This window comes from Myotis brandtii, unplaced genomic scaffold, assembly GCF_000412655.1.
Source record: "Myotis brandtii unplaced genomic scaffold, ASM41265v1 scaffold626, whole genome shotgun sequence".
Classification (NCBI taxonomy): domain Eukaryota; kingdom Metazoa; phylum Chordata; class Mammalia; order Chiroptera; family Vespertilionidae; genus Myotis; species Myotis brandtii.
The window spans coordinates 40351-54622 of record NW_005370394.1 but is presented as its reverse complement, the minus strand read 5'-3'; the positions used below and the strand labels follow the sequence as shown (position 1 = coordinate 54622).

At 33.9% G+C, this 14272-nt stretch overlaps 1 protein-coding gene across 1 annotated transcript in view; it reads right to left on the bottom strand.

Moving 5' to 3' along the window:
- ZNF280D (zinc finger protein 280D) overlaps positions 1-14272 on the bottom strand; it is a 50645-nt gene that overhangs the window by 4167 nt on the left and 32206 nt on the right. The window contains exons 11-12 of the mRNA XM_005880117.2: positions 8615-8660; positions 1721-1776 (exon numbers count right to left, since the gene is read on the bottom strand). Of these exons, the coding sequence (XP_005880179.2) occupies positions 1721-1776; positions 8615-8660 (102 nt within the window). The remainder of the gene's footprint in view (positions 1-1720; positions 1777-8614; positions 8661-14272) is intronic.

The following is a 14272-nucleotide window of genomic DNA, read 5'->3' as shown; positions in this document are numbered from 1 at the left end:
AATCCCCCGGGGAGCAGGCCTAAGCCAGCAGGTGGTCATCCCCCGAGGGGTCCCAGACTGTGAGAGGGCACAGGCCGGGCTGAGGGAACCCCCCCCGTGCACAAATTTTTGTGCACCGGGCCTCTAGTAATTAAATAAAGTATGGTATTAATAAATAGAAAAATCGGAACCTTAAACTTTGTCAGTTTCCAAACCAAATGTCATTGGAATTTTTAACTAAATGTTCACTAAACCCATAACTTAATTTGCAAATGGCCTATCATGCAAGTTATTAATATATTATTTTCTATCTCAGTAAATTTTTGTTTTTTATTTAGATCTTACACATTTCTCATTTTTGTTAATATTGTGAATTATCTCTTTTGTCCATTATATTTTGTAATTGGTATATAGAAAAGATGTTATTGGTATATAGAAAAGAATATTAGCTCACTTTTTTGTTTCTTATACGTCAATTACACCATCTGAAAAAAATTTTATTTTCCTCTTTTAGAGTCGTATAATTGTTATTTTTGTTCAGCTCTTATTGGACTAACTACAATTTACAAAAAATGTTAAGTAATTCAGAAGTGACTAGTCTGCTTTTTCCCTCTAAACTCTTCTCCCTTCCTTCCAGGATTCTATGAAAAATGCTAAGTTAAGTCTAAGTTAAGATCTTTCATAAAACCTTATTCCATAATTTGTTTTTTAAGAGCAATAGATTAATTAATCTCATGAGATTAACAAGCAACCTACTGTAAAATATACAGTAGAAAGATAAAAATGGAGAAATTATTTAATTCAAAAGGTAAAATAAGATTATCTTAATCTGGAAAGAGTTCTAATTAGAAAGTTGGAATTCTTTTACTAAAAGACTGTGAATGTCTTGTGTTTTTTTTTTTTTTATACCTTGTTTGAAACTAGCCCACAGACTGTAAGCACTTTGAGGCCAGCTTCACTATTACTTTTCCTCCTCTACGACCACCAAGATCGGTGTTCAGATCCAATGGGAAAGGGAACTGGAGGGTGTTTTGTGTTCTTTAGTGTTCTGCCTGAGCATTAAATTTTTAAAAACCGATTTCTAAATTTTGAAACTTTTTTTTTTTAATATTTATTTTATTGTTTTTTTACAGAGAGGAAGGGAGAAGGATAGTTAGAAACATCGATCAGCTGCCTCCTGCACACCCCCTACTGGGGATGTGCCCGCAACCAAGGTACATGCCCTTGACCGGAATCGAACCCGGGACCCTTGAGTCCGCAGGCTGACGCTCTACCCACTAAGCCAAACCGGTTAAGGCTAAATTTTGAAACTTTAAGCTGAGATGCCACCACATAAATAAGTAGCTTTAAAGCTTTTTGAAAATACTTTAAAAAAAAAAAGATTTCAAAATTACCTATTTGTGATAACTGTCCCCATGTTGTAACTTGTAGCTAATTGTAACTGTTTTTGTTTAATAGGAGCAATAAAAATCTCTTAAATTTTACTTACTAGTAAGTACTTTAAAACATTTTAACAACTTTATACTCTATATGTATAAAAGTATTTCAAAATTAGGGATCTGTAATATAATTTTGCTGTATTAAAATTTCAAAAATTTATTTTAATTAAAAGTCATTATTAAAAACAATAACATATACAAGTATTTAAATACTCCTTTATTTAACTACAATAATACAACTCAAATGTCATTTTATACTCATACTTGGATTTGAGATTCAGTTTTTCCTTATATTTATTTACCTTTCAGAATTTGATGTTTCTGTTTCTCCTTCAGCCTTATTAGGTCTTGCAATTTCCTGAAATGATAAATAATAATTTATCATTATGGATAAACAAACTGCTTTTATTATGCTAAGCTCTCTGGATAAAAGAAATTTAAGTGTGCAATCTTACATACCAAGGAACTAGAAAAACAATTTTTTAATTAAAAATACAAACTAGAATAATTCTCATTATCAAAAGTATAATTTTTTAAAATTGTTTTAAAAGAAACCTATACGAAATTCTCTGTACCACAAGTTTCTGAATTAAGGTCATGAAACAGTTATCCAGTTATAAGAATACCTGGTTTCCTTAGATCAACGGTTCTCAACCTGTGGGTCGCGACCCTTTTGGGTGTGGAACGACCCTTTCACAGGGGTCGCCTAAAACCATCGGAAAACACTGTAACAATGAAAATACATCCTGCATATCAGATATTTACATTACGATTCATAACAGTAGCAAAATTACAGTTATGAAGTAGCAACGAAAATAATTTTATGGTTGGGGGTCACCACAACATGAGGAACTGTATTAAAGGGTCGCGGCATTAGGAAGGTTGAGAACCACTGCCTTAGATTCTGTTTCAAATATGGGCCATAATTACAATCACAGTTCCTTGAACAACACGGGGGTGAACTGTGCAGGTCCACTTAAACGCAGATTTTTCTTCAATAAATATATAGTTGACACCCTGAATCCCTGGGTTTCATTTCTGTGGATTCAACTGACCTCGTATTAAAAACAGTACTTTCAATCTGCAGTTGGCAATCCACGGATGTGGAAGGCCAATTGTATGCAATATTTTACACTGTTTAATATAAGGGACTTGCACATCCACGGACTTTGGTATCCTTTGGGATGGGAGTGAGGTCCTGGAACCAACCCCCTGCAGATACCTAAGGAAAACCATACTACAGCTAAATTTGGGTAAGTCTAAAGTTATACACGAATTTTCAACTGTGTGTGTGGGTCAGTGCCCCACACTCCCAAGTCATTATACTTGAATAGAAAACTAGTTATAGTTTTAGACAACTTATATTTGAACAAGTTGTATTCACAGTATTTTTATACAAACATATTAAGTATAGTTACTTAAATATAAACATTTGTGAAATTATCATTTCATATGAATCACAGTAACCCTTCCACTGTCAAACTAAGTAATATTAAGTGATAGACAAATTAAATATTTTGCTTATTTCAAATCTTTTACGGGGAGGAAGGAATACAATAAAACCTCAGTTTGCCAGAGGCCAGCAAAACAGTTTATGACAATTACCAATTAATAAGCACATATAATGCATGTAGTATGTTAAGAACTTTATATTCACTATCGCATTTAATTCTCATATTAGATACCATAAATTCTATTTTTACAAATGAAAAATAAGGGTTCACAGGTTAAGTAGAGAACTAAAGCAATACCACAATAAGCGGTACGGATTAAAATCCAGATTAGTGACTAAAACAAGCCTGTGATAATGGTGTATTAATCACATACATTTATTTCCTCACTTTCCCAAAATCCTGCTACAATGAGGGCAAAGAAATAAATCATCTTCACTCATAAAGACCAAGAAAACACCAAGGCAGACTTATTATCAAAGAGATTTCAACACATTTTTAAATGGAAAGTGGCTGGAGGACTGGAAACTGACTTCACAGTGTGGAGGAAGTTACAACAAAACAGCTGAGTGGGAAGTGTAGGAAGAGAATCCATTTGTCCAGGCAACCCAAAAAACCTGGTATTTGGAGGAATTTAGTACAATATTCAGTACAGAAAAGGTAAAAATGAAGCACAAAGACTGCTGAGAAATCTAAATGCTTTTTCTATAACTCGCACAACAGATACCTATCCTTACACAGTGGCTAAAGGTTAACTCTGAACTGGAGACAATGTAAACTTGTGAACAAACACCAGGAACAACAAAGGGCAGGCATGAGAAACAGAGATAAAACAAAAAAATTAATAAAAATCCATAAACTGAGTAAAGGAATCCATAGTCCCAGGAGCCAGAGGAATCACTCTTCATCCTACCATTCCCAACTGGAACCTAGAAGATTTCCTCTTTGGAGAAAATTGCCAGCCCCAAAGAAAAGATTTCCCAGAATGGTTTTGAAACTATACTCTCCACCAAAGAATCAGCCAGCAGAGCACCCGATTTTATATGTTAAAGTTTAAATAATTCCCACGCAGACTGTGCAGATTGTACTGCAATCCAGGAGGTGACCTTTATATATACAAATCCATGTAAGCAGTTCTTGAGTGTGGTTCACAGACACCTAGGGCCTCCAAAACACCCAAGGCACTTGAGGTTCAAACAAAAGCAGTGGTGGGTAAAAATGCTGGTAGCTTAACACAAATCAAAGGAATGGCACTAAATCAAAATTATACTGGTAATCACTGTATTCTTTACCAGCACACACCAGCAGTAAATTTTATTATATGTCATATAATTTTATTATATTTCAATCCTTTAGTTTATGTCTTTTTAATATTGTGTGATAAAATAGAATGTATACATAAAGTACTGCATATTGAAAATACTTCAGTCTGTGACTAAGCTGTGAGCAAAACCTAGCCACATTTTTTCCATTTAACATAGTTTTTATTTTAAAGAATGACTGTCAAAGTATGGACTTTTTTTTTTTTTAAAGTATGGACATTTAAACTTGGCTGTTTAGTAGACATTTTCTTGAAAATTGACAAAGTGAGCCTGTCATACTAAAGAAAACAGCTGACATTATTTGTTGTCAATAATAAAATTCAAGTAAAAATTAAATTTTAGGAAAATTTGTATCCACCACTGATAAGATTTATGATAATCTTAATGAACGTGATAATTGATATTATATAATAAAACATGTCAACATTTGGAAGATTTAAGTAACTCAGTGAACCAATATTATACAAATGAGCAATGCCTGACATAAAATCATCCATGGATAAAATATTCAATCAAAGTGTAAGACAGAATAACAGATTTTAATGTAACAAAGTACAAAAAATTTAGTTAAATGGAGTCAATTCCATATTGCAATACATATTTAAGAAAACTTCTATTTGTCTATTTTAAAATATATATATTTTTATTGCTTTCAGAGAGAAAGGGAGAGGGAGAGAGAGAGAAACCTCAATGATGAGAGAAAATCACTGGTGGGCTGCCTCCTGCATGCCCCCTACTGGGGATCGAGCCTGCAACCCAGGCACGTGCCCTTGATCAGATTTGAACCTGGGACCTTTCAGTCCACAGGCTGACGCTCTATCCACTGAGCCAAACCGGCTAGGGCCCACTTGTCTATTTTTATGTAATATTAAAGGAGAATAATCAGAATTATTTAAAAGATTTTTAAAGTACTGGATAAGGCTGGATAGTCTTTATAAATTTCAACCAAAACAACATACCACAACAGGGTGAATGCAGAAACATGAGAATTCAGTTTTCTTCTACTAAACTAGACATTAAAGAGATATGCAAAAGTGGAAAACAATGTCATTCTCTTAAGTTTATTTTGGGAAACAGTTATTTTTCAGAAAATGTATGGTATTTATGTTAACTTAAGGGGAGTTTTACCAACATTCAAAGAACTAAAACCTATCCTCTTCAGATTATTCCAAACAATTCAAGAGGAAGGAACAATTCCAAACTCTTTCTATGAAGCAGGCATTACCCTAATCTCAAAACCAGATAAGGACACTACAAAGAAAGAGAATTACAGGTCAATATCCTTGATGAACATAGATGCCAAAATCCTCAACAAAATTCTAACAAAATCAGATCCAGCATTACATTAAAAAGATCATATACCATAACCAAGTGGGATTTATTCCGGGGATGCACGGATGGTATAAAACCCACAAATCAATAAATGTGATACATCACATAAACAAACTGAAAGACAAAAATCACATAATCATATCAATCGATGCAGAAAAAGCATTTGACAAAATCCAAAGCCCTTTCTTGATAAAATCTCTCAGCAAGGTGGGAATAGAAGGATCATACCTCAACACAATAAAAGCCATATATGACAAACCTACAGCCAACATCATACTCAATGGGCAAAAACTAAAACCATTTCCCCTAAGAACAGGAACAAGACAAGGATGCCCACTTTCACCACTTCTGTTCGATATAGTATTGGAAGTGCTAGCCATAGTGATCAGACAAGAAGAAGAAAGAAAAGGCATCCAAACTGGAAAAGAAGAAGTAAAAGTACCCTTATTTGCAGATGACATGATACTGTACATAGAAAACCTCAAAGACTGCACCCAGGATCCGGGCTTCCCTCGCAGCCCTGGCTTTGTCCAGAAGGTTGTCTGGAAGAATGTCTGGTCTATTTAGCATATTACACTTTTATTATTATAGACCTAATAAATGAATTTGGCAATGTAGCAGAATACAAAATTAACACCCAGAAAGCTATGGCTTTTTTTTTATACAGCAATAATGAACTCACAGAAATAGAAATTAAAAAAACAATACCATTCACCATTGCACCAAAAAAATTAAGATGCCTAGGAATAAACTTAACTAAGGAGATAAAAGACCCGTACTTGGAAAACTACAGGATATTGAAAAAGGAGACAGAGGGAGACATAAACAAATGGAAGAATATACTGTGTTCATGGATTGGTACAATCAACATCATTAAAATATCCATACTACCCAAAGCAATCTATAGATTCAATGCACTCCCCATTAAAATGCCAACGACACATTTCACAGACCTAGAACAAACTCTCCAACAATTCATCTGGAATAAAAAAAGACCCCAAAGAGCCGCAGCAATCTTGAGAAAGAAGAACAAAGTTGGAGGGATCACAATACCAGATATCAAGCTACATTACAAAGCTACTGTTCTCAAAACTGCCTGGTACTGGCACAAGAACAGATATATAGACCATGTAACAGATCAGAGAACCCAGAAATCAACCCAAGCCAATATGCTCAATTAGTATTTGACATAGGAAGTAAGAGCATACAATGGAGTCAAGACAGTCTCTTCAATAAATGATATTGGGAAAATTGAACAGATACATGCAAAAAAATGAAAGCAGAACACCAACTTACACCATACACAAGAATAAACTCAAAATGGACTTAAACGTAAGATGGGAAACCATAAAAATCTTAGAAGACTTCATAGGCAGCAAAATAGCAGACATATGTCATAGCAATATCTGTATTGGGGGATGGGGTGTAGAAACCAGAACAGGCATTTAAGAACCAGGACTAACATCAAATGTATAACACATGTGAAACTGGAACCCCAGAAATTGAAGATACAAAACAGCTTAGAGAACACCAGCCAGGATAAATGCAAAAAATAAATACAAAAATAGATAAACATATAAATAAACAAATGAACAAACCAAACTTAGTCAAATCATGTTCAAAATAATGAAGACTAAAGATAAAATAAAGATAAAATCTTAAGGGCCAAAGAAAAATGACATATTACATACATACATAGAAACAAAAGATAAAAATTACAGTAAGACATCTCATCAGAACATATGCAAGCCAAGAGACAATACAATACCTTCTTTAAACTGCTGAGTGAAAACTGTCAACCCTCTATACTCACAAAAAAAATCTTTTAGAAAAATGGAAAAAGAATAACAATAATTACCTATCAGTAGATATGTAATGAAATATATAGCAAAGGAAGTTCTTTAGGTCAAAGGAATATGATACTAGACAGAAAAGAAGAGCTCCATAAAGATATGAGGACTACTGGAAATAATGGACATGAAGGTAAATGCAATATTATTTTTTAAAGTTTTAAATTGCTCTACAAAATAACTGACTAAAGCAAAAACAATAACATTGTATTTTGTCTTTAAAAGTTATATATAGTACATGAAAACAATAGGGGGGAAAAACACAGAAACTACCAATATCAGGAATGAAAGAGAGGATTAATCACTACAGAACCCAGACATTTAAAAGAATAAGGGAATACTACAAACAACTCTATACACATAAATTCAACATCTCAGATTAAATGTTTCAATTCCTTAAAAACCACAAACTACCAAAACTACTCAAGAATAAACAGATAACCAAATATCCTACATCCATTAAAGAAATTTATTTGTAGTTAAAAACCTTTCATACAAAAGAAAACTTTCTGTGGTATAAAAGCCACTTGGAAGAAGGCTGCTACTTCTGCCTTGGTCTTACTTACTCTGTATAAGACATAATGCTATGCAAAAGATAAATGCTAAACCTGTCTCACTTCATTATACTCAGAAAAAACACATACAAATAATATTAAGTAATGTTTTTAAAAATTAACATAAAGCAAGCACTTGAGCAAAATTATTTCTAACTTTAGAAATTAGAAATTTCTCATTTATTAGACTGCCCAGTAAATAACATTTTATATGATAACCCTGAGTGTTATATGCACAGTGCCTGTTTAAAATAGCTAAAACAGTTACCATATATCCAGAATATTTTCACTTAAAAAATTAGTTAAATCTTCGACAGTCTAAATTCCCCCCAAAGTTATATCATCTGGAAAGATTAATTTTCCAATGTACAAAATGTTTGAGGTTTTATGGATTTCAGAATTTTAAAATCATAAATTTATTTTCATTATTCACTAGTTGAATTAAACAGGCAAATGAAATATATAATGTCTTTGCCAAAACAAAACCACCTTACAGTTTTAATTAGGATTAGATATTTTTTATATCTAATGAAATAATTTTTAATAATCTCAATATTTTCCTGTTAACATGCCAACAATTGTTATCAATGTAAGCACATTGAATTAAAACTTTTTTTTCTAAAAAACCACACCAATAATACTTTCTAATGTATAAATCTTTAAGATATAAAATAAGACAAAATTTACCTCAGACACAGGTTTTTGTTCCTTAGTGGGAGCTTCATTTTTTAATCTTGAAAACAAAATAAGTATTAAATTTTTTATAATTACAATGGAAACAGATAAAACAGTACAATTTAAAATAAATGGCATAACACATTAGGTAAAACAGTTTCAAAAAATTTACTCTTTAAAAAATAAAAGTAGGCTATATGATTAATATATGTGATATGCATTAATATTGACTATTATTTTAGGACTTAAAAAGTGAGATAATATATTTCATCTATGGTGAAATTCAATATGATAATGCAATTTCAATATCTATTACAATTAACTTACCTAGAGGTGATAAAAATCACAGAAATTTAGAATTTTGGAGGCTGTATTCTCTTAAAAACCTTTATAAGCATAGTTCAAATATTAACTATAATTTTTTTAAACTTCTTGATTTCTAAAACTATACCAATTGTAACTTCTTATATTAACGAAGGCATATACTACCTATGAAACTTTTAAAATAATTAATATAAAAACTAACTTTTCCAAAATATTTTTATTTCAGAAACTGTTGATGACTATCATTTGCTGATATATTAAAATCTGTATAATTAGGAGGCCGACCTGATCTGAAATGCCATTAATAGAGTTGAGTATTTCATAACTTTATGAAAGTTTAATAGCTATACTTAAGTATTAATATATTTAACATTAGCAACAACTATGCTAACTTAAATTTCATGAACACAAATGAAGACATCTAGTAGAACAGAGTGTCAACCATGCTAAAAGCTACTCTCATAGTTAGTATTTGAAATATGGAATTTGCAAAAACCCCCTTTCTTTACCCATTCTCTTAGGATAAATTCTAAAAATTATGTCTATACAATGCTAGTGCCTTACTATATTTTAATAATTTAACAGCGTACAATTACTTACCTATGTTTTAGTTATTACGTGAAATTGCAAACAATTTAAAATAGAGCATGTCCTTTTGTGCATAAGAACTATATTGGTAGTATATTAAAATAATTAGAACTAAGTTACTAAACAAATGTAAATGAAGAAAATTTGCACAAAAAGTGAGCAAAATGCACAAATGTCAATCGTTTTCGGGTTAAAGATTTGTAATTCTCTCAAGTATTTAATTGTAAACAATAATATTTATAAAAATGAAATAACATCAAATGTACAGTACAACTTCACTGCTTTAATGATTTTATATATGGAAAAATAATAGTTTTAAGATTAACATGTATAAAGCAGTAAGAAAACATAAAAATCAGTCTGATGAAACAAAAAGTAGGTACTGGGTTAATGAAATTTTGAAATAAATTTGTAAATTACAATTGATTTTTATTTCTAAGCATTTAATAATCTTAAACTTAGTTTGAAAAACTGAAACAAACTGGTCACAAAGCAATTTAAGAGGATTTTATAAAAGCCTTTCCTTTTCAGCCTATTGTTGAAAATTTTATCAAAGACTTTATATTCTTAAGAAACATTATCATGATAACCATTTACACATATAGCTATTCTAATAAATTGATGTTATGCAGCAATTAAAATGAAAGCTACTAATTAAGCATGTTACTATTATTGCATTTCAACTGGCGACATTGAGTCCTTGTAATCTCTGCAATTGAGGTTGGTAACAGAGTTTTTTTATTACTCTACATTTTACTGGCTAAGAAACTGATAAATAAGAACAAAATAAATTCTTAAAATAACTAGCCTTAAGAGGCTTATCAAAATTGGGATGCCAATTTTGTTTGGGTTTTAACCATATTGGTATTCTGTTTAAGAAATAGAATTATAATAACCAGTACAAACATTTAGAAAAACAAATCTTAAAAAAAAATTAGAAAAGTACAGTAAAATTTCATTGAATTATCACATTCATCACTAAAATGTATACTACATTTTTGTAACTATGAAAGCATACTTAAGATTAACAAATTACAATGCACTATGAATAAATACATCATTAACATTTTTTGAAAAGAAAAAAGTTTTTACCTGTAATTTTTATTCATTAAAGATACTTGCTGAAATAGTCATCATTTGAGATATTCAATTGCTTGGTAGAAGATAGTGAAAATTTGCTAAGCTCAAAGTTCTGAGCTAAGGACCTGCCATTACATAATTATACTTTTTACCTGTGAATGTTATAATTTTTTATAGAAAAATGTTGTATAGCATTCCAAACAAACACTATTTAAGACTTCAATGTAAAGAAAACAAGACTGACTGGTGATCAATTTCAACAACAAATAACTAGAGATCATGATTACAAATAAGTAATTTTTCTTCTGTATATAAACCTGCTGAAATAAATCTTCCTGATATATTTCTCAAAGACAATCTCTTCCCTCTGAAGTTGAAAATGAAATAAATGTCCCTATTTTCATTATTCTGCAGGTCAGATGACCCAAGGTTACATGTAAAATGAATATTTTGGGTCAATTACATTAGTATGTTCTTTTGAAGTTTCATTCACACTATACACATACCATTGGGTGGGGAAAGGAGCTATAAGGGAGAAAATGTTGGTTCATTTCAGCCAGGCCACACTCTTTCTTTCCAATAACATTTAAAAGCCAAAAATTTCAATGCTGATTTTCAAAATTTAATCTTCAATTTAAGAATATTTGTAAGCATACTATAAAAGAGCTGGAAAGAGGTTGTACAACTAGCCAGTAGTAAAGACAACTAATTCTCAATACCCTACACTTACTAGTAGACATTCAGGATTAAATTTAAGATACTAATCATCATACCAATAAATAATAGTAAAAATCTAATGCACCATTTCTGATCATTTGTTCTAAGAGGCGTTAATAGATATTATATATGGAAAGGGTAACTGAGCTAAACATTTACTGGGCTGCACATACATCAGGTAACTGTGCTAAGAGTTCCAGTCCAAAGTTAATACACAGTCCCTCCTTTCAAGAAATTCACTGTCAAGGAAACATATTGAAGCAAATGTTTACAGAATTGTAAAGTGTTAGAAAAGAAACATCTATATGACTCAGTGGCTGTATAAAGAAAGTACTATGTTACTATGAAGGTGAAAGAGGCAAGGACAGAGTGAATACACCACAGTGAACTTGGTTTGCAGCAAGAGCAAACCTCTGGATGGTGTGGCTAGGTTTGTTGGAGCATTGTCCTGAACACTGAAAAGTCATGGTTTCAATTCCTGGTCAGGGCATATACCTAGACTGCGGGTTCAATCTTGGTTAGGGTGCAATTTGGGAGGCAATCCATTGATTTGTTTTCCGCCCCCTCTCTCCCCCACCTCTCTCTAACAATCAATATGTCCTTGGGTGAGGATTAAATAAAAATAAAAAAAAGGCAAAACAGGGAAAGGGATTCAAGGCAGAGTAAAGGCAAAGAAATAAAAAACAAGATGGCAATTATATGATACCCTGAGTGATCCCATATGATTGGTTGTAGGGAACAAGGAAGAATAACTTGAAGATGCAGAGATAGCAAGGGCCATTTCAGAAAAAGTCTTGATTGCCATGCTAAAGCGTTTATGCTAAGAACTTTATTCTAAGGTTAATAGGAAAATATGATCAGATTTGTGCAACAGAAAGAGAAGGACATATTAAAAGAGAATAGGCTCTAGTCAGGCGTCCATATAAAGAACAGTTAATGACTGTCTTAAGTAAAACGGAGAAGACAAAGTTTAGCAGATGATAAAAACAAGATAAAATCAACAGAATGTAAGTACCACCTCGATAAATGTAAATGAGAAGCGCAAATATGAGCCCCCAAATGTCTGCCTTGAGTCACAAGAGAATGGTAACGCCAATAACCAAAAAAGACAATTCAAGGAGAGAAAAGCATATGCTGCAGAAAAAAATGAATTCCATTTTGGACATACTGAATTTGTGGTGCCTGTAGAACATTCATATGGAAATATTTACCATTCAGACCTGTTCAGTCTTGTATACCACATTCTTAGGAACAATTCAAATCATAACTTCTATACAAATAACCCCAAAATCATCATCCAGAGCATGACCAAGGTCAAATAAATATTCTCTGCGATATTCACAGACCCAAAAAATCCCATATTAAAGAATCTCTGAAACTTTAATTTGTATTTCCTAAACTTATTTGACCATGGAAACATTATCCTCAAAACAATTTATAAATTATTGACATTAGTTCTAAAAAACAGAGTTTGGAAAATACTGACCTAGTTACCTTCTTTTATAGAAATGTAAGAGAATTACTTTTTTGTTAAGAGTACTAGAGGCTCGGTGCATGAAATTCGTGCACGGAGAGGTGTCCCTCAACCCAGCCTGTACCCTCTCCAATCTGGGACATACCTCTCACAATCTGGGACTGCTGGCTCCTAACCGCTGGCCTGCCTGCCTGCCTGATTGCCCCTAACCGCTTCTGCCTGCCAGCCTGATCGCCCCCTAACCGCTCCCCTGCTGGCCTGATTGATGCCTAACTGCTCCCCTGTAGGTCCGATCACCCCCAACTGCCCTCCCCTGCCAGCTGGATTGCGCCCAACTGCCCTGCCCTGCTGGCCTGATCTTGTTCCCAACTGCCCTCCCCTGCCGGCCTGATCTCGCCCCCAAATGCCCTCCCCTGCCGGCCTGATCGCCCCCAACTGCCCTCCCCTGCTGGCCCATTCACCCCCAACTGCTCTTCCCTGCCGGCCATCTTGTGGTAACCAACTTGTGGTGGCCATCTGTGACAATGTGAGGGTGGCCATCTTGTAATGTTGTGCAACGCCACCTAGGCTTTTACTATATACAACTAGAGGCCCAGTGCACAAAATTCTGGGGGGGGGGGGGGGGGGTCCCTCGGCCCAGCCTGCATCCTAGGATAGGGCCTAAACCGGCAGTTGGACATCCCTCTCACAATCCCGGACCGCTAGCTCCTCACTGCTCACCTGCCTGACTGATCGCCCCTAACTGCCCGCCCCCACCAGCATGTTGCCCCCAACTGCCCCCCTGTCGGCCTGGTCGCCCCACACCGCCTGCTGTTCAGTCATTTGGTCGTCCCTCACTAACCACCCTGCTGGCCTGGACGCCCCACACAGCCTGCTGTTCAGTCGTTTGGTTGTCCCTCACTAACCCCCGCTGCTGACCTTGTCGCCCCACTCAGCCTGTTCAGTCATCTATTCAGTTGTTTCGGATAGATTCGGATATATTCATTCATTCCCCAGAGCTCAGTCTGTGGACTTTGCCCTCTCTCTATCTCTACTGTATCCCTTGGTGACCTCATATAGTCCCATGGCCTTTTAAATTGAATTTATTTTATTTTGGGACAATTGTATATGCAGATGCAGCTATAATAATAATATAGAGATTCCATGTACCCTTTGTGCACTTTTCCTCAATGATGACATCCTACAAAATTATAGTACAATATCATAACCAGGATATTGACAGTGATTCAATACACTGATCTTACTCATATTTCAGTTCTCCTTGTATTCATTCCCATGACACTTTAAAATGCTAAATGATAATTACCACCTAGAACACTCCTCTAAACTTATACAGGTTAATGGCATCTCCACTTGATTTCTAATAGTTATCTCAAACTAAAACATGTAGCAGATCAGTCCTCATGGAACTTCCCTCCCAAGTCTATTTCTCCAAGCCTTTTCTACTTTATATAATACTAGAGGCCCGGTGCACAAAAATTTGTGCA